The sequence below is a fragment of the Xenopus laevis genome, chromosome 8S (genome assembly GCF_017654675.1).
Source record: "Xenopus laevis strain J_2021 chromosome 8S, Xenopus_laevis_v10.1, whole genome shotgun sequence".
NCBI classification, from domain to species: domain Eukaryota; kingdom Metazoa; phylum Chordata; class Amphibia; order Anura; family Pipidae; genus Xenopus; species Xenopus laevis.
The window spans coordinates 36,391,416-36,413,751 of NC_054386.1; the positions used below are offsets into that span (position 1 = coordinate 36,391,416).

Consider the following 22,336-nt stretch of genomic DNA (forward strand, 5'->3'; position numbering starts at 1 on the left):
CACTTCCGCATTCGGCACTGAAGAGGCAAGACGTACGGCTCGGGCGCTCGTAAGGGGGGCCCGGATCTTCAAAAAAATGCAGCGCTGCCGGGCCCCCCTTCATGCCCGGGCCCGGTACGCTTGTCCCCCCTGTCCCCCCCTGATGGCGGCCCTGCATAGATGCACAGATAATATTGTACGAAACAAAGTTTTGAACGATATTCGGTGCAGGTATGGCAGAAGATGAGCCAACCGATATTGGCAGATGACAAGGATATCAGTTGGCTTGTCCATTGGGAAAGGAATTTTGATCGGGACCTTCATCGGCCTCCTGAACTGCCGAATCGTCAGATACAGGTGGAATTCTATTGTTTATACCTGTATATCTGATTATTCAGCTCTACTCTACACATCTGTATTGAAAACAAACAAATGGTCGTAGGAAAGATCATAATTGTAACATCTATGGTTACCTTTACTTTTAGCCTTTACATTCTTTCCACTTTCTTCCTTTTAACTTCCATGCATTTAAGCAAAGCCACACAGGTTGTTAATTAATGCTATTAACATGTTTTCAAAGAGAATACATTAATAACAGTAATGGTTATACAGTGTATCTTGTGAGTAAATCCAGCAGCTAAGTTGGCAGAGGGTGAGGATTTAGGAACCAGAGGTGGGTCTTGTTAGGCCCTGTTCTGCTGTTGTTTTCGGCAGAACTGATGTCATTTGTCAAGCACGTGACAACGCACAGGCATGCATATGACGTCACCTCCGCAAATGGGGGGCAAGCTAAGGTTTGGTGCCTTGGGTGGCACCAGACCTAAATGCAGTGCTGTCTGCATTATGAAAATGTATATAGATGTAAAGGTTAAGTATTATAAATATTTCAAGCTTTCAATTAATAACCAGAATTGATTTTTGTAAAGCATTTGATTCACTTTTAGATCCCTTAGTAATTGTTCTTCCAGTGGGAAAGAGATTGCAGGTTGGTGATGATGTATGCTCATCTGTAACAAGTTGATGACATCATAAACCACTGCTCCCCAGATAAGGCTTATCAACTGGATAGACCTTTGCAGTCAGTGATATAGTTCCAGCATTCTGCTTTCCCTTACAAATTTCCGTTTAAGAGACCAATCGGCTTTGTACTTCTACTTGCTCCAAATTGCATCGGCAAACACATGGAGTAAACTGGAAAAAACGACTTGGTGTCCATAAAAAACTAAAGAAAATAATTTTGGAAGCAGGTTTTTTTTTTATGTTGGCATTTCAAATAACTTTCGTAAGCCAAAAAATAATTTGGGTAAAAGGGGAGAAAGACACACGATCTTCGGTGGCATTTTGTTTTTAGTTTTTTTTCCCTTTTTTGGCAGGTGTGGTGATGGAAGCCACATGTCACTACAGCCCAGCGTCGTTTACATATAATATATTTTGAAAGGGGAGGAGGTAGAAAAGCAATTTGAGTAGTGGAGGCTCTGCTGTCTGCGAGGGAATTACATCCTTAAAGCTCACATACAAGACCCTGCAGCAGGCAGCCTTGTTCCACTCAGTATAAGAGGGGCGATCAGGGTGGATGGCTCCTTTTGTAACAGAAGAAAAGTCAGCAAAGTGAGAAGAAGAAGAAGAAACCAGGAGGTTTTATTTAAAAAAAAAAAGTGGAAACAACTTCTGATACTGAAACTGTGAGATTATAAAAGGACACAAGTTTATTGCCTGGAAGGAACCTTTGTATATTGAGAGAAAAAAAGAGAGAGAGAGAGAGGTACAGTATTTCAGTTCACACTCCTATTTGAAGAGACTGTAAATGCACATTTCTGTTCTAAAGAAATTCTGTTTCTAAAAAAAAAAAAATTTTTTTTTATGAAAAACTTCTTGAACCTTTCTATTTGGATCCCCAAGTCCTATTTTACTTCTTTGTTAAGATGTTAAACAGATAGACATGTTTAATATTGCCATTCTTCAATTGATCCAAATTGGACTTTTTTTAAGTAAGAATATTTTGTTACAGTATGGGACCTATTATCCAGAATGCTCGGGACCTGGGGTTTTCCGGATAATTAATCTTTCCAAAATTTGGATCTTCATACCTTAAGTCTACAGATAATGGACCTTCCTTAATTTGAATATTCATACTAGAAAATCATGTAAATATTAAATAAAATTAATAAGTTGGTTTTGCCTCTAATAAGGATTCATTATATCTTAGTTTGGATCAAGTACAGGTATGGGACCTGTTATCCAGAATGCTCAGGACCTGAGGCTTTCCAGATAATGGATCTTTCCTTAATTACCTTAAGCCTACTAGAAAATCATGTAGGCAATAGGCTGGTTTTGCTTCCAAGAAGGATTAATTATATCTCAGTTGGGATCAAGTACAAGTTACTATTTTATTTTTACAGAAAAAAAGGAAATACATTTTAAAATTTTGATTATATGGATATAGTAGAGTCTATGGGTTTCCGGACAACGGATCCCTTACTTATTTCATTTATAAAATTGAGTCTTCCAGCATTGATTATTTGAGTTTAACCCAGTAAGTGCAATAAACTGTATAACCTTTGGAACCAAATCTTTAGTACTAGTAAAGTTTACATTTCTGCTCTACTTTCACCTACCACCACTACTGGAACCAGCCTATGCCACAATACCTTGGCACCCAATCTAGATGGATTTCAGTAGACATTTATGTGATAGCATTGAGCAGAGGATGCTTGGATGTTTTCACTTTTAGGTGCTCATAAATCTTTCGAAACTGTGAGCAACTAAGGGGTCCTAGAGCAATGGTTGGGAGGTCCCACCCTAAAAGCCAGCTAGAATGAGGGATTGCTATTTTAAATCTTACACAGCAACTACATGAAGAGTAGGAGAACTGATGTTTGGCACAAAAATGCGCATTTACACCATGTGGCTATTTACCCCACTGCTGGTGGAACACATACAGTATGATGTTCCTATCCAGGAAATTCAGTTGTGCCGGTTCAAAGGGCAGTGGTCTATCGGCACCATCTCACCAATGATCAAATTGTCCCTCTGATTTTCAAGAGTAGCGAGTGCAATATTGTACCCCTTGTGTAACAGCACAGGGGGAGGTCTGCTTTATCGTGGGTCTCCGCCCTTATGACAACAAGCCAAAAACATTTCATTGTTCATGTTCTCCAACCACAACCCTGCCAATGTTGCTAAAAGAAACAGTGGTTGATGCCAGAGCCGACTGACACACAAGAAGGAGACCAAAGCCTGTATTATTGGGGTTGTTTTTCTGCCAACAGTTGACCATGATTCCAGTACTCTGTCTTGTGCGGAGTCAAGTCATCTGGTGGAAAGTTCGGCAGATCTGCTGTACTTTAGGGTGAAGGTACATTAAAGACAAGTGATTCATGTAGTTAGTTCCATAGGGAGTGATTTCCAACCTCTTGCAACTTGTTTCAGCAAGCATGATTACATTGTTATAACCATTTATGTTCCTAAATTGCATGACTGACCACTTAGGGTAAGCCTTGCACAGCGGCTGGGGTGTAAGACTGGCTGGGTATTCCTTGGTTTATTGAATGGTGGGTGATTGCTTGCAATTGTTTGGTGTAAGGAGGTGCATCATGTCACTTGGTCAGCATGGTGGCATTATGGTTAGCATTGCTGCCTTTCAGTGCTGAGTTTGATCCTACGAGGGCTTTATCTATATTGTGGTATGTGCCTATTCTGGGTACATGTGTCTTGAGTATTGTGTAGGACATATATGTAGGTCCCACATTTGCATGCATATATATGGTGCATGGCACCAGCCTGCCATTGCTATGATTAGTATCACGTCCAACCCATGGGGTATGGGCTGTATCAGCTTGCAGCTCTAGTGAGAGAAGTTGATGGAGGGAATGATAGGTGTCCTCTAAACTTAAGTATATGGTATGTAGGGCATGTTATAACAACATACACAAATATGAAATGGAGAGTGAGTGTAACCATAATCAATGCTTCAAGAGGCTTTACTTGGCACTATACTTCGTTTTTATGCAATTAAAACTTGCTTTCAAGCTCGGAATTCAAAAATAAGCACCTCCTTTGAGGACCCTGAGAGCAACATCCAAGTGGTTGGAGAGCAACATGTTGCTCGCGAGCTACTGGTTGGGGATCACTGCTCTAGTGGCATAACTAAAAGTGACTGGGTCCCTCAGCAAATAGGAATGAAAACAAACTAACCTACTGCTCATCTGAGCACTTTTGCAATTTACGTAAATGTACTTAATTTACATTACAATATCCTTCATAGTCAGTTATCCCTAGGATTATTGACACAGCTGCTCTAAAAGAAGTCAAAAGCATGGTAAGGGTATGAGCATCTAAGAACATATTTGTCTTCTATTAAGCTTAGTTCACCTTTAAGTGCCCCCCCAACCTCAAAAGAACACAGAATAGATGAAATGTTTTACATGCATCAGTCAGAAGTCCACCAATCCCACTATACTCCAAAGTTCTCTGGAAGCTGCACATGCTCACCCCACCAACATAGTGTTTTATAATGGTTTAATATATACCTATGACTATGGATTAATGAAAGCACTAAAATAACTGCACAGTTTGGTACCACCCTATGGAAAAATTCAGTGATAAAAAAAATACTGCACAGCTGCCAAGCTTCATTCAGACTTGTTGACTGGCTCCAAATATAGTAAATTATGTAGCGCAAAGGAATGATCTTTTTTTTTTTTTGTAGTTGCCAGCATTTGGAAATTACGTTTTAAAGAGTATCCATCATCCCAAAAATGTTCCTATTTAAATATATCTCTTTTCCATGGACATTGGTCATTTCACACATGGGCACTGGGCATGTTTGAAGATTTAATCTGCTGGTGCACCATGTCAGCTAGTGCCCAGTGCATTGGCAGATGTGCAAGAAACCAAGAATCCCTTTGTTTTGCTAACAAGGTGCATCAACACATGAAATTTCCAAATCAGCTCCTCTTCCATTCCTGCTGCTTCAGTTGTTTAGGCTGTTGACCCAACATACTGTGTATGGCAACATCATTCCATTCAGCCTATATGCCGACTCGATGGATACCAGGCAGAATACTATTGAGCGGAAAGAGCCCTATTAGGTACACTTGAAGCAGTCACAATTGACCTCAACATCCAAGCACTTGAAAAAAAGGAGCTGTGGATGTGCAAATGTATCTGCTGCTGGCAGTGGTATACAAAACGCCTTAGAATGTTTGCAGTGTGCAAAGTGCAATTAACCAGTGCAATTGCCATGTTTTTTTACCCAGAGTATTCCCATATTATTCTAGTGTTGTTGCCGATGCCAGGGAAGTTGCTTCTGATGCAATTGCAAAGTTGTGTCTAAATTAACACACTTGCACTGTGATGGAAATCAGTTGCAATTGTGCTGAAAAAGTGTAGATGGCTTCAATTGAAGCAAGCTCCATAAGAATGATGTACATTGTCGGAATGGGGAGTCAGGGGCCACTAGGGCTTCATCCTCAGGCCCCCCACAGCCCCAGCTGCAACCCTTCCACACCACCGCAACTCCACTCATCCTGTACATACCTTGTACTCTTACTGCAGGGGGGGGAGATCAAGAGCTAATGCAAAAAAGTCTCAGGCAGGGAGCAGGTCTGGGTCCCTGGTGACCCATGAGAGCCAAGGCCCACCAAGCTTTTCCTGGTGTTTGTGCCAGCCCAGTTGAACCCTGATGACGTATGCACACTATTCTTTTGGCACATCTGTGCAAGGTGCTGAGGGAACCCTGGAGCCACTGCTTGGTTGGGAGGTGGTGGTTTTAGGGTTCCCCTGCAGCAACAAGCACAGCAGCACCCAATTTGGCATAGGAGGCAAGAGAAAGCCAATCACAAAACAAGGGGCTTTACACACAACTGCACCTATAGTCATAAATTACCCCTCTTGTGTACTATGTACCTCAGCTAGCCAACAGGACAGGAACTTGGCAAGTGGTATGGACCACTAGGTCAATTACCCCAGCTTTAAATTAAATAATGGCTGGATCGATCCCAAATAACAGTTCCCTGACAGTGCTGCCTGCATGGGTCTATGCAGAGCGTTCCAACAGAGAGGCACATGCTTTCAGTTGCCCAAAAACAAGCCTGATCTTGTCATTGTTGCTAATGGAAAAAAGCAGCACTAGCTGTTTTTCCACAGAAAAATAATTAATCAGCTGTTGATTGACAGCTATGCGATTGTTTGGCAACTCAATCGTGAAAATGGTGTTAAATCAAGAAAAGGCTTAAAAAACATATGAACCTGTCCTACCTATCATAAATAAGAAGAAGAAAACAGTCATGATTTACAATATTTCTGGTTGGTAGAAATGCACAGCCGTAGGGGAACTATTAGATTGCACAAAAGTTTTAATATAAATGTGAGTTTCTGGGAAATTTGACTAAAAATAAATATTTACAAAAACTGGGAAAAAACCCAGAGTAAATGAATTAATATTAATTTACACCAATAGATTAGATAGACAGATGATGGATGATCATTAAAAGCAACACAATCAGTGTCCGACTGGGACACCAGGGGCCCACCAAAAAACCTTAGACCAGGGGCACACCAAAAAAACCTTAGACCAGGGGCCCATTATTCTTCTACTATTATTCTTCATCTCCTCACTCAACCTCTATTCTCCTAGTCTCTTTTCTTTACATACTATAATATATTGTAGTGGAGATGAGAATCCGCGCTCTGCCAATTAGCACCTGATGAATGAATGCATCAATCCTCCCGAACAGATCTACCGAACATCCCAAACCATTAAACTTTCAGTAGGAGAGAGAAGGGCACTCAAACGCAAAATGCGTTTGAGTGCTCTCCTCTCTCCTACTGAAAGTTTAATACTATAATATATTATTCCATCTATTTAGCCTCTATGTTCTCATAGAAATAGGGAATAGCCATGAAATAGGCAAAATGTTTATCAGCATGAGGTCTCAGAGACACCTGGGCCCACCGGGAGTTTTCCTGGTCTCCTGGTGGGCCAGTCCCACACTGGACACAAAGGATGGAAAATCACACAGTTTCTGGAATCCTTGATTGGATCATGTTAGAGGAAATTATCCCACTCTATTTGTAGACATGGCTCTGAGTGAGGCAGACATGGTTCCAGTATTCATCCCATGAATGCAGTGCTATCTGATTTAAAAGAATACGGCTGTGCTCAAATCATGAAAAAGGAGCTGGCAATTACAATAATAGAAATCACTTCCCCATGCAAAATAATTTTGGGATGTTCCTATCCCTATTATCTTTGCAAGATGATCTGAGTGGCATACATACAATGACCAGAATGTCGGCTTTGTGTTCTCCAGTGGTGATCAGAAGCATGTGTGCTTGAGGCAAGAGCTGTGCATGATCCTGGTCAGCAATCTATGATTCTTCTTTTTCTTTCCTTATCTTTAAAATCCTTTCAATTGTTTAATCTCATGCATGGAATGAGAACCCACCATATCAAGTCATAAGGCTCTTCGATATATTTATTACACTTTCTGTGTTACTCCCTCCAATGTCAAGTTGTGTCCCCAAGTTCTAGCTATGTGTTGCTGCAGGGAATGTTTCCTCCTTGATATGGATGAATGTTTATATCATATAACTTCTCTCTCCCTCCTTTCAGCTTCCCTAATGTATAAAGTGAAACATCTGCTATGCAATACATCTCTTATGCTATTCTCAACATTGCTTCCCCTCAGTAAGGCCTCACTCGTGCTGATTCCAAGAGCAAATACCCCTCTTATACGAAAAGCTGTCTCAGTTGTAATGAGCAAAGAACATGAACTGAAATTGTGTTTTGCACTTTGCACCCTGTCCTGTATGTAGAAAATTACTGTTTCCTAATCTCGTGCATCTACCAAGTCAAAAATTTCTTTGCATGCTCAGGTAAAGGGCATGGGGTTAGATGGACTTATGACCAGACATTTAAGGGGGGCTTCAAGTCAAGCAAATGTTTTCAGGGGGGATCATTAAGTTTGCTGTGACACCCTTGGCAGTTTTGGAAAATTGCAGGTAGCCTTGCCTTTCTTTGGGTCAGTCAGTTTTGCAACTTCAATGACTATGTTATTATCATAAGAGGATATGGCTGATACCAGTACAAAGAGCACAATATAATGTATAAACTATTGTTTGCCAGGGGACACTTGGGTTATAATTCATCCAAATTCCTTATTTGGAAAACTCCCCTACCAAACTGCGTGTATTGCCTGGAAAACCCCCCCCCCCAACTTTTCTCTGATTCCAGCTCTGTGTAGATATCTTAATAACATTCCCTTGACCAAGTTCCTCCTAAAAAACAAAGAGAAAGAAATACACTCCATTGCCTTGCTTAGTCACTTATTTTATGGCAGGGATCTTGGAATCCATCCCTCTGCTCTTATGAGATTTTCTGCCTGCAAAATCCCAGTAGGATATATGGCTTGCTTAACTGTTGTGCGATACATCTGGGTTTTTCTGGCTTGGACTTTATATGGTCTTGTGAAAAAAAATAGTTGACTCATCTATAACAGTGCTGATTTTAAAGGAACAGCAGTCTTCTAATATCTGCTTTTTATAATAGAATTATATGTTCTGCAAAGAAACATAATAAAGTGCATAATATAGCTGTCCAATAGTCAGCTACTTTTGATTCAGGCTGTATGGAAGATTATTGATCAAGGTGATGCCTTAAGGTGGCCATCAATGGCCTGATTTGACCTTACTGGGCATCGATGGCATCCCAGTTGGAGTTTTCAACAAACCAAATTGTGATTGTTATGGATCACTGTTAGTCTGTAGAAATGTCCACTGGTAATTGCCCTTATCAACTTCAAATTGGACCGAGGAGCTGCAGTATTTGCTTAAACCTTCTTGCTCCTGCTGGTTTGGACCATCTTGCCCAAGACTATCTACAAGGATTCTATAATCGTAAAATAAAAAACATTTGGGAAAAGACAAATATGTCAGTACAAAGTCATGTGTATTTTTTCAAGTTGTGGCATGATATATGTTAAACATTTTGGGTTTAAGGCTTCCAATAAAGGTTGCAAAATTATTTTTCAAAAATGTTGCCCTCAATGATTTATAAACTGCTTAGTGGCAAGTTACTCCTCAGCAGAATTAGTTCCATAATATCATAATGGCTACTGTGTGCCTAGATGTTACCACAGAGGTCAGCTGCTGGCACATTTTAGTTCATGGAGAGGAACAAGCAAAACGTGGAACATGTTTTTGGAACAAATGAATGCCAAAGCTAATGTTGATTCAGACTGGAGACTGGTTAACATGAAGGAAGAAAACAGGAGCCTGGTAGTTTGAGTTTGGTCCTCATTAAAGATACATTTTTAATCAGTGTCAACAACATTCAATGGGTTCCTCTTATAAAGTTCATTTTAGAAGTAATGCACGTCAGGCAGAACAAAGATAAACAGACAAGGTTGTTCTGAGAGATGGAAGAAGAGATGTTCCAATACCGCTAACATAGACAGGAAGTATATAAATCACCTTTCCAAGGGAATGAGTACAGGGGGCAGCCCCCAACCAATGAAAGCATACTAAATGATGAAGAGACCTAGTGATCAGGACTTATGTAAAGAATTTGGCGGGTGATTGTTTCAAAAGCGGTCAAAACATTACAGTGGCAAGGAAGATAGCAAGGAAGAAAGCTTTAGGATGGACTTCAGAATGGAAGGACATCAAATGAGCCCACAGTACAGCATGATTTCACCACAATAATTGAAATCCCTCGCAGCATGGAGGCCTTGACTGAAGCAAGTTTTCAATATATGTGTGCAAAACAGATCATCCCAATAGCTGAGGGAAGGAAAGTGTTAAAAATAATCTTCTAGTGGGGATAATAGTCTCTGGGAAGGGACTCTGGCTGTGGGATAGCAGGTATAGTAGGGAGAGGCGGTGCCTATAGTAACGGTGGGATAATAGTCTCTGGGAAGGGAGTGTGACTGTGGGATAGCAGGTATAGTATGGGAGATTTAGTGAATGGGATATATATAGTGAATAAAGTGTCCCCTATTGTAACATATAAGGATATTATAAGTCACTGAGGAGTTCCATGACCATGTACAAGCACGAGGCCGAAGGCCGAGTGCTTTTATACAGGTCACTGAACTCCGAGGTGACTTCTAATATCCGCATATTTTGTTACAGGGGGTATTAACATCATTACTCACTAGTGATTGGCGAATTTATTCCCCAGGCACGAATTAACGGTGAATTTGCGCGATTCGCCGCCAGCGAATAAATTCGCGAAACGCCAGAGAAAATTCGCCTGGAAAAAAATGGGTGCTGGCGTCAAAAATGGGCGCCGGCATCAAAACGAGACGCCGGCGCCGTTTCTCGAATTTTTCCCCGTTTCCCCGAATTTTCCGGCAAAGCGAAACGGCGCAAATTCGCCCATCACTATTACTCACCGTTTATAACTGATGACATCACTAGTCACCGTTTATAAGGATATAATTTACAAGATATTCATGGCTTTTGTGTATTATAAATATATATTGGATAGTTCTACTTCTTAAAAATAACAAGCCCCTTCCCAAAACTGAAAACTTTTTCTAAGCTTACCAATCGTTAAAACATAAGTTAAAACATGCAGCAGCAGACACTTCACTAAAATTTCCTATCATTGTGTGCAGTTCCGTGTGAATTCAGACGTTTAACATGCCTTACAACACTGAGACGTGTCAAACTACAAATACCGAAATAATAATTCAATCTGTCTGGCTCCATATATCCTTTTGAGGCTTGAAATATAATAACTCTTCCAGTCACATCAGCTTTAGACAAAAACAGATGTATTTAGGGAAATGTGGAAAAATATCTAATGTTTCATCATGGTATTTATGTTTGGTGGAGATGTAGGAGGTGGAATGGCTCTAAAATGGCTCTAAATCACAGTAGTAGCTCACTGGTAATGACAGCTGGTAATGACAGGCGATAACGCACTGCTTTGTTAGCTGGAATGGCATTACTTCTGATGCACCAATGCACAGGTCGTCAGTAATGGCAGAAGGGTCCAATTAGCTTGGCGAAAGTCAGTGGCATTTGGAATTAGCGGATGACAGTAGTTCCATGGTTCCTTTCCACTTGCTACCATTTGCCAGGAGCTTGTACAGGCACATGTATCTTTTATAAATAGCCTTTTTCAGGGTCGGACTGGGCTGGTGGGACACCGGGAAAAAACTCTGTGGGCCCCAGCCCTCATGGGCCCCCACTGGCCCAGACCTGCTCCCCCGGCTGACCAGCAATTGTGCCATAGCACAGCGTTTTTCGCTCATGTTCACCCTGAGAGTTTAGAGGTTGGGAGGGGGCCCCCGGGGACTGCCAGGAGGGATTTTCGTTTTTCAGCCCCAGGGGGCGGGCCCAGTCCGGCCCTAGCCTTATTGCATGCTCACTTTTGCATTCGGAAATGACCCCTTATCTCCAGTAAAGGCTGTAGGTAAAGGGAACTAAAAAGCATATGGTAATATTCACACCTTGAAGAAAAGAACCCAGTGTGAAAAATGAATAGCAGTAAACATGAAGGCCATTTTTCTGCCAATTTTTTGACAAATTCCATATGGGTGTAGCAATCTATAATTGGCCAAGTTTTTGCTTTGAGCCATGGTTGACAATGAAGTGAATTATTATAAGAACCCATTAATAAAGCTCTAGAACGGTGATGCCCAATCAGTGGCTCATGAGCAACAGGTTGGTCACCAACCCCTTGGATGTTGCTCCCAGTGGCCTCAAAGCAGGTGTTTATATTTCAATTCAATTTAATGTACTGTCAAACAGAGCTTCCTGTTGGCTGCCAGTCCAGTATAGGGGTTCCAAATGGGCAATCATAGCCCTTATTTAGCACCCCAGGAACATTTTTATATCTACGATTTTGGGATTCAGCAGAATCCTGAATCCTTTGTCAAAGGTTTGCACAAATACCGAACCAAATCCTAATCTGTATATGCAAACTAGGCGCGGGAAGGGGAAAAGAGAATTGCATGGTTAAAATTCTTTTACTTACAGTTTGTGTGACAAAAAGTGATTTTAAATTATTAAATCAATTCACCTTTAAATCAGCTTTTAGTATGATGTAGAGAGTGACATTCTTAGACAATTTGCAGTAGGTTTTCATTTTTTTTATTATTTGTGGTTTTTGAGTTATTTGGCTTTTTATTCAGTAGCTCTCCAGTTTCAGCCATCTGGTTGTTATGGTCCAAATTACCTTAGCAACCATGCAATGATTAGACTAATAGAGGCATATGAATAAGAGAGGCCTGAATAGAAAGATGAGCAAAAAAAGTAGTAATAACAATAAATGTGTAGCCTTACAGAGCATTTGTGTTTAGATGTGGTCAGCGACCCCTCCCCCCATTTGAAAGCTGGAATGAGTCGGAAGAAGGCAAATAATTAAAAAACTATAGAAAAGAAAAAATGATGGCCAACTGGAAAGTTGCTTAGAATTGGCCATTCTATAACATACTTAAATGTAACTTAAAGATGAACCAGCTTTGACATTTGCTTTTGCAGTTTCTTACTGGCATTGGGCACTGCAATGAATTGTTCTCATTCAGTTCTCCTTGGCCCTTCTTTTTTAAATTGCACGTGGTCCAAATTTTATCCAGGCTCAAGAAGCTTTCTAAAATAAAATATATACTTTAGGGTAGTTATTTGGTACATATCAATCTGATTTATGTAATAAGTGATGGGATTTAGTCAATTCCCAAGCAAGGCAGGATTTACTGCATCCCTAGTTATACATGTCCAACAGGTCCAGCTGTTGTAAACACTGTGTACCATCATTCCTTAGCAACTGAATGTTGTTGATCCGGGGAGATGTAGACCCTCACAGCTGCAGGACCATTAGCTTGACACCCCTGTGTATATTTATTTAGCATAGAAAAGCCATTTATCATTAGGGTTACTGGGAAATTGCCAAGAGAAAGTAAAGCGAAAAAGACACATACTATAAGTGTGTATACATTACTTTTTACATTTGAATGTTGCTCATGGATATATAAGGTTGGGGACCTCTACTGTAGGCTATTGTACTGGGGCAATTTTGTAGAATACCCTGAATGTATGGAAAAAGACTCCTACATACCTAATCTGAAGGCAGTTTACAATTTGTTGCAAAAGGGACATGGACAAAGGGTGTAGAAGGTTCCATCTACATATGTATACAGCATACAAAAGAATGTTGTAGCAACCAATCAGGTAGTACCCAAAAACAAAGAGCACAATGAGAAAAGAAGGTCTGAAGTTGGGGAAGCCTTTAAGACCTGAAGGTGATGCTGAGTGAGGCACTTAGTACCACAAAAGGCTCAAAGAAACAAAATAGGAAAGTCAATTTGGGGTTATAATAGCCATGATAGGAAATAAGCCTAAGTAATTCCTAGTACAAATACGGGACCTGTTATCCAGAATGCTTGGGACCTGGGTTTTCCAGATAAGGGGACTTTCCATAATTTGGATCTCCATACTTTGTCTACTAAAAAAGAATTTAAACATGGCATGAACCCAATAGCATTTCTTTACCTCCAGTAGGGATTTACTATTGCCAGTGATCCGCAACATGTTGCTCACCAACCCCTTGGATATTGCTCCCAGTGGCCTACCTGTCTAGAAGGCATGTTTTGGTTGCATAAAAACCATGTGTACTACCACACAGAGCCTCGTGTAGGCTGACAGTCCACATAGAGACTACAAAATAGCCAATAACAGCCCTTATTTGGCACCCAGGAACATTTTTCATGCTTGTGTTGCTACCCAACTCTTTTGACATCTGAATGTTGCTCACATGTAAAAAAATGGTTGAAAATCCCTGAACTATACCTTTGGTTGGAACAAGTACAGGGTACTGTTTCATTATTATTACATAGAAAAGGGAAATCATTTGTATAAAATGTTATTTTATTATTAAAATGGGATGAGTCAATGGAACATGGCCTTCCTGTAGTTTTTGAACTTTCTGGATAACAAGTTTCTGGAAATTGGATCATATACCTGTAATAATTGGACATTGTAAGAAAAATAGAAAAGTCAGAAATGATATATGTAGGGTGAGTAGGCGCTGAATGGAAAGACCCAATGGAAATGTTCATGAAGTAGCAGGAGGTGCCAAAGAGACAGTATGATCATATGTATTTATTCTTTCTTTATATTGGATATTGGACTCCCTTTAAATACAGAGGACCTGATAATGACATCCCCAGCAATTTCACATTGGCTTCTTAGGAAAGCCAAAAAAAAGTAATTGCCTTATTTTTAGAACAAGATCAAGACACATCTGCATAACAGACATGGATTTAGTTTCAGTCATAAATGTGGCTACTGGGTTGTTAATAAATGTGTAATGTGAGCACGACGGATACATAATCCATTTTTATTCTGTCATACTCTTGGCAAATTCAGATCCTAAACAGCAAATCCAAACCTTCCCAGGGGTTGTATCATATTGCAGTATAGTAGTGTGATAGCATCTAGGCATGATAGGCATAGCATCATCCCTGCCACACTACAGCTGTACATACAGCAATGCCATATCTGGTTCAAACACCATTCAGACATGGGTATATGTAAAAGTGGCAGTATATATCATATCAAAAATCCAATGAAATAATGGCAACAATGCAGACAGCAGCACCAAGCGAGGGCCCCCGTACATCACTTGCTACCAAATATCACTGGCAATTATCATAAGAGCTATAGTAATAAAGGTTATTTATAGGATACACTCAATTCCAGATTCAGTTTGGGATTTGCAAAAAAAGCAAAGCAAATTTAGCAGGATTCAGCCACATCCAAGAGCCCAGCTGAACCGAATCGAACCCTACGAAACCTAAAAAAAGAAATTCAGTTGGGGGGGGGCCCAAGACAGCAGCACCAGTGGGCCTCCGCCCCCCCCAGTCCGAAGTTGCCGATATCATTGCCCTTTGCAGCACGTGCCAAATTTATTAACCAGCGCAAGGTGCAGAACACAGCCAGACCCTAATAAGTCTATAGAGGTCAGTTACTAAGACCCATGCAAGAGTGCCCAGGAGATACAGGGGGTCCTATGAGGCCCTAACTGACGTGCAATTTCAACATATATTGGTAAAAAAAGAAAACCTCTGTATATGTTGGGGCCCTAAAATCAATTTGCTGTGGGGCCCAATAACATATAGTTATGCCACTGGCTGTCACGTCAACTAGAAGCCTACTAGAAGTCTACTAGAAGTGTATGATCAATCAAAAAAAGACAAAGAAGGAGCCATCAAAAATCCAAGGGTTGGAAAATCTTGGTGGTTTATGTTTTATTAGTCGGTTCATGTGATTCTGTCTGCTTGAAAAGGCAGACCCTGTAATTGGGAACTTTCTGGATAATGGGTTTCCAGATAACGGATTCCATACCTGTATAAGCATATGGGTTTACTTTAATGTAAAAATTAATTCCACATCCACAGGGAAATTCCGCAGATGCACATTCCATGCAGCTCAGTCAAATGCATCTGTAGGAATGCACATTCTTGTTTAGAACATTCCATACTTTTAATTTGCATTCCATGATACAAATAAGGAAAAAAAAAACCAAGCTCTATAAATGGACATTGCCTGAGGCTTGGGTGGGTGCAGCAAACCCCAGGTAATACCATGGAATATCTCTAGGGGGTATTACTTAAAAATACATTTATATATATCATCATTTATAGCACTGACATATTCTGCAGTGCTTTACAGAGATAATACATCATCACATCAGTTCCTGCCCTAGTAGAGTTTACAAGCTAAGGTCCCTACCATATTTACACAAACAAGGGTCAGTTTAATCAAGAGCTAATGACTGTGCCTGAATGTATTTGGAGTTTTGAATGAAACAAAAGTACCAGGAAGAAACCCACATAGACACAGGCCGAACAAACAAACTCAGTGGGTAACACAGGCTGAACATACATTGAAGATAGTGGCCTGGTTGGAATTGAACCTAGACACCCAGTCCTAATTGGAAGTAAGGCTAACCACAGCACCAAGGCACTAAAGCAGCGCCTAAGGTAAAACTAATTACATTTTGAATTGGGGCTATTAGGACTATTTCCAGTTTCAGGCTCTTTAGTTCTTATGGAGGTCAATAGGATGTTCCCCTTGTGGCAATGGTATCAAGTGGTGCTGCATATCATATGGCTGTATTAACTGGTAATATTTCCTCAGCTGCCCCTGGTGACAGTGGAGCACCTAGAAGCTTCTGCACAGCTCTTCAAACCTTTTGGTTTTACGGACCCATTATTTCAGAAACAGATATATGTGGTTCCTATAGAAATAGGCACCTAATCCAAATCTTACCCAAATAAACACTCACCAACAAATCCCACCTTACCTGGCCTTCAGGCTGGGTCCCTTACATCATAACAAGGTTACAGATGTATAAAAACATTGGGGTAACAGTCACCCTACTATAGTTACAGGGGTACCCAGGGCACAAATAAACACTCATCCCAACTCTTACCCTAACTGGCCTTTAGATTGAGCCCCCTTAGCTCATAACAAGGTTACAGATGTATAAAAACATTGGGGTAACAGTCACCCTGCTATAGTTCCAGGGATAACCAGGGCACAAATAAGCACTCACCCCAAAGCTCCCCCTAACCGGCCTTCAGGCTGGGCGCCATTCGTTTATAACAAGGTTACAGATATATAGAAACATTGGGGTAACAATCACCCTGCTATAGTTCCAAGGGTGAGCAAGGCAACAAACAGGCACTCATCCCAAATATCCAAAAACAAAAGAAAAGTGGAGTAGGGTGTTCTGCCAACTAAACCAGCCCAGCATATGTTTGATAGCTTAGCTCAGGCTATCTGATGGTTAACACTGCTTTCCCTTTGCTTATTATAAAGATGTGCAGCATATATTCCCTTGATAGGTTCTGTCTGTAATTGTGAAGGCAGCAGCTTGAGTCAAGCTATAATTTTGCTGCTATTTTAGAGAGACCATAAGCTACAGAATGGCCATTTAAATGAGGGGTCACGCCACAGCATCTTTCCCAGAGTAAGGAGGCTGGGGACTAAGCATTAACTTCCCTTTTTTCTTTCTCTTTAACCTTTTGTACGTTGTCCTTCCACTGTATAATTCATTTTGCTCACATTCCACACAAGAGAGATGCTTTCTGTGCTGCAAGCAAGTTACGTATAAAATCTGTTGGCTAATTTTTCACTAATTCATGAAATGTGGTGAGACATATGTTCATTTCCATCTAGTGGAATATTGACAGGGTCGGACTGGGCTGGTGGGACACTGGGAAAAAAAACCTAGTGTGCCCTGGTCTAGAGTCCTGCAGTGGGTCTGGTACCCATTGGTCACCTGCAAAAAAAAGCGAGCAGGATTTTCAGGTGTGGGTATAGATGCAGGTCCAAAGTCAGATCACTGTTCTTATCTCTATTTCTTATCTTATAGTTATATTATCTATATTTTATGACTTTAAACTATTTTTTTTTAACTCTTTTTCCCTGCTCCCATCCACTTCTGCTGTCACTTCCGTTTTTCTTTTTGGGCAACAGCATTTCCTGTTAGCTGGTAATGTGTTCAATTGTCTAAGAATGTGGGTTGCTGGGTCGGGTCACTGGTTGCGGGTTGTTGTCAGGTCTGGTTTCAAACCAGACCCAGGACCACCTGGTCCCCACTCCAAAGTTTTGTCTCACCCACCCAGGGGCGTAACTACAGAGGAAGCAGAACCTGCGACTGGGGGGGCCCAGGAGGAATAGGAGCCCCGTAAGGCCCTAATTCATATACAATTTCAAAAAATATTGGTAAAATAGTTCAACCTCTAGACATTTTGGGGGTCTGAAAAATAATTTGCTGTGGGGCCCAGTAATATCTAGTTACTCTACTGGACCCCCCCCCCCCAAAATCACAGCAAACATAGGAAGTAAGGAAGTAAAACGCAAGTGGCCAGCATGCACATAGAATAGGGGTGTCCAAAAGGTAGATCGGGATCTACCAGTAGATCATTAGCTGGTGATCAGTAGATCTCAAGACACTGTCAACAAACAGCTTGTCCCCTACTGTTTTATTATTGTCATTCAGATATTTGGTTAAGGTTACATAAGAAATAGTTGAAAAAGTTGTTAAATATAGCAATATATATTTTCTCATAAATCAATATTTAAAGGAAAACTATACCCCCCCCAACAATGTAGGTCTCTATAAAAAGAGATTGCATAAAACAGCTCATATGTAAACCCCTGCTTTATGTAAATAAACCATTTTCATAATAATGTAATTTTCTAGTAGTATGTGCCATTGGGTAATCATAAATAGAAAATTGCCATTTTAAAAAATAAGGGCCACCCCCAGGGATCATACGATTCACTGTACTCACAAACATACCAACAAACTATACTTATTAGGTCACATGAGCCAATTCACAGACAGAGTTCTGTCTTTTGCTTCAACACTTCTTCCTGTTACAGTTAAGGTGGCCATACACTATAAGATCTGCTCGTTTGGCAAGGTCCCCAACGAGCGAATCTTAACCTGATATGCCCACTAATGGTTGGGCAATATCGGATGAATCCAAACATTTGGCCCTGGTGCCGAACCATCAGATTCCAATATTATGAATAGGCTCAGACGATGCAGTCCTGATCGGTTGGACCCATCTGGAGCCCTCAGACATGGGCAGATAAGCTGCCGAATCGGTCTAAAGGACTGATATCGGCAGCTTTTAAATGCCCGTGTATGGCCACCTTTAGAGTTGTATTATTTCTGGTCAGGTGATCTCTGAGGCAGCACAGAGTCCATCACGAAATGGTGGCTCAAGGCAAGAGATGTAAAAGGGCAAGATTTACTTAAATATATATTCCAGTTTGATAAGATTCTTTAATATGCCACTTAATATGATGTCAATTATCTGTTGCTTAAGTGTTCATTTTGGGGGTATAGTTTTCAGGGCTCGATTTACAAAGTGGGCACCCCTAGGCCCGTTGTTGTTTGTCACCCTCGTCCCCTCCCTTTTTTTTCTCTCAAATTTTCATCATTGGGACCGGAGCAATGGGGATTGGCGCACAAGAAATTTAAAAAAACATTGTATCTCCTGGGCATCCCCAGTGTTTCTGAACCAATGTGGGTGTGGTTGGTCAGCATGCTGATCCCTAAAATCTTGCCACCCTAGGCCCTCGCCTTGGTGGCCTCTCCACAAATCCAGGCCTGATAGTTTTCCTTTAACTAATATTTTCCATGGAACAGAATGCTAACAATGGGTGTAGATCATAGGATAAACTCACTAAAAGTAGACCTCAAATTAGTTAAGTATGGACACTCCTGATGTAGAAGTGTAGACGTTAACAACCAGGGTGGGGGCCCCTAAGGTGGCAGACCCGGTGGACGCCAGACACCCCAGTCCAACACTGGATGTTGCTGTAGTAGAGGGCTCAGCCACCTCAGTAGACCTAAGAAATGGTGTAACCAAAGTTTAAAAGAAGAAAATGTTAATGTCAAAATCAGGCAGGCAAGTTGGGCAGGCAGCCAAAAGCTAAGATAGGGCTCAGATATTTCCAGATCCATAACACAGAAGCCAGGTAAAGCAAGTACTGCTTAAACTGTTTTTTAAATCAGAACCTGGATTCTCTACAATATGTGGAAATGTTTGCAATGGTACCATACCATGACTGTGCAGACACAACGTGGATCAACAATAGTGTTTAGCTGCACACCACTTACTTGCTTGCTGGGTGCATCCGTATCCCTGGCAGCCTCCAAGCCAAATATTATACAGATATGTGAAGTGGGAAGGAGCACACCAAAAATGTCCAGGCAATGCCTTAATTCATGTGCAGATTTATTGAGGTGCACCTGAGGAAGGGGTTCTGACCCCGAAAGCTTGTGCACTCAATAAATCTGCACATGAATTAAGGCATTGCCTGGACATTTTTGGTGTGCTCCTTCCCACTTCACATATCTGTGCAGACACAACAACATAGGGGGGCAGAGAAGGCATGCTGGCAAGCAGGAGTAGAGGGGACTTTTGAAATCATCTGGCACACATAACCAAATGCATCTGGAATTACCTCTTGTAGCAGAAGCCAGTTGCCAACTGAAACGAATATGAAATCTGAGTCATTTTAAAAGAGTGGTTGCCATTATTTTGTCTACAACCAGTTTAAATCCAGTGGGGCTCATTTATCAACACTGGGCAAATTTGCCCATGGGCAGTTACCTATAGCAACAAATTGGGGATTAGCTTTTCAAAACCAGCTACAAGTAGAATAATGAATGCAGCAATTTGATTGGTTGCCAGTGTTGATAAATGAGCCCCAAAATGTAAGTGAAAGAACGAGTGTCCACACATAAGGTTTAGTCTGATATTGGTTCCTGTGTAACTTTGTTTGTATCGATAATGTGACTATTCATAAAACTTTTTCAATTTAATATTGGGGTTGAGAAGTGAATTTAGGACAAAAGTTAGTTGCGTGAGTTTAGGACAAAGTCTCACCCTATGCGCCTGTCTATTCCTTTTCTTTTTGTTAAGAAGCTGTAATGAATCCAAACAAGTGTTTCCCCCACACTCTGGGGAATAAGGGTCTCATTTTCTGCTTCTCTTTGTTATTGATGTACTATACATGGCTAACAACTCGTTTCTGTTTCCATTCTCCACAGATATCGACTGCTACAATGAAGGTATTGCTTCTCTTATGCTCCTGTATCTTAGCCATCCATGCCCTGCCTTTTGAGCAGAGAGGATTCTGGGACTTTTCCCTGGACGATGGAATGGCTATGATGAAAGATGAGGAGGCCTCGGGAGTAGGTCCTACACCTACTGACAGTATTCCAGATGTTGGTTTGTCGCCCATGCCACCTATGGATTTATGCCCTTTTGGGTGTCAATGTCATTTGCGCGTGGTGCAGTGCTCTGATTTGGGTGAGTCTTGTATTATAAGACCATGCCACGAGATCTCAACACATTGCATGGTGGCAGCTTTATATAAATCAAGCCAGGCAAGATGTTGGAGGTCCTAGACCACAGGAGGAGTCATTCATGGCTCTAACCATAGTACTGCTATGCTGTTCACTACAGAGCGAATGTACATATGGGCTTTTTTTTATAGTAAGTCCATTGAGCTGGACTTGCTACAACAGCTACGCACTTGCGCCTAAGATTTCCTACATTGTGCTTAAGGTCCAAAGACAGTTTAGAGCTGGCATTAGAAACCGAGAAATTAGAGGGCTGTTTACGGTGGCACTTTGTGGGCATCAATGGCAGGTTGATCCTTGCTGGGTGCAGTATTAGGAAATTTGGGTGAAGCAGCTATTTGCACTGGGGCCCCTATTATATACTATTAAGCACTCATTTACAATGCAAGTGCAAAGTCCATATATCAGATGCAATTTGCCATTTTCACTATTCCCAATAATATTCTGCAATGCGCATCATGATTTGCACTAGGCTGCCATTTTTACCAAGTTGCAGTGGCTGTTTGAGTAGGAGTGTTTTTAATAGCATTGGCATTTAATTCACTAGGTGCAAGTCAGTTGTCTATGGAAAGAAAACCCTACTAGGGTAACCACTTAATTACTAACAGGTCAGCACAGCCTTAAATATTATGCCTGAAAGCTAAAAACATAGAAATAGTGGCAGTGACTGGAAGAAGTATATATATATATATATATTTTGGATTGGTGTGATTGTTGCTTGAGATCCCATGAGAAGGGATTTTTACTCTGCTCTGAAATGGGAAGCCGGTTCTGATTTATGACCATGGAATGTTTATTTAAGTTACGAGTGACTGGTGAGAGCCTGGAATGTTAAAATATTCCGACTGCAAAAAGAGCTTTCCTGTATAACAACCCCCCTGGCAGCTAACAAAGGTACATGATTACAATAAATCTTAGCAGTGCTTAAAAGAACCATTGAGTACAATGACTGCTTCTTGCTAGCTATGCAGCTGTAGTACAAAACAATGAGATCTTTTCTATCTAGCCATATCTTTCTATCCATCTATCTATAGTGTATGCCCATGGTTCAGGCAATTTTTTCCTCAGTATCCCGCCACTCCAGGTATTTGTGCTCCATTCTGTCTCTGGGTACTAAGTGCGAGGCAGAATGCAAAGTACAAAAATCATGGCAGTTTGCACCAATTTTTGTCACTTGCACTTTGTACCTTGTCCTGCATACATGGTCTATATACTTTATATTGTTGTACAGGTAATAGCCTGTTACATACTCAGATATGTGATTGCCAGACAAGTAAAAGAAAGACACAAATAACAGCTAATTTATGAAGCCAAACTGCAGTCCTGCAAAGATGGGGGCAGATGTTGCACGAATCAATGGTATTCATTAAAGGTACTTGTGTCCAGGAGTGTTCGGAGCAGCGTTGCGCATTTTGCTGGTGGCACTCACAAACTCACCAAATCTTTTAT

At 41.0% G+C, this 22,336-nt stretch overlaps 1 protein-coding gene across 1 annotated transcript in view; it reads left to right on the plus strand.

Moving 5' to 3' along the window:
• Nucleotides 1-1,475: 1,475 nt before the first annotated feature.
• bgn.S (biglycan S homeolog) overlaps nucleotides 1,476-22,336 on the plus strand; it is a 29,887-nt gene continuing 9,026 nt past the window's right edge. The window contains 2 exon segments of the mRNA NM_001092797.1: nucleotides 1,476-1,741; nucleotides 20,573-20,834. Coding sequence (NP_001086266.1) covers nucleotides 20,588-20,834 — 247 coding nt within the window. The 5' untranslated portion in view covers nucleotides 1,476-1,741; nucleotides 20,573-20,587.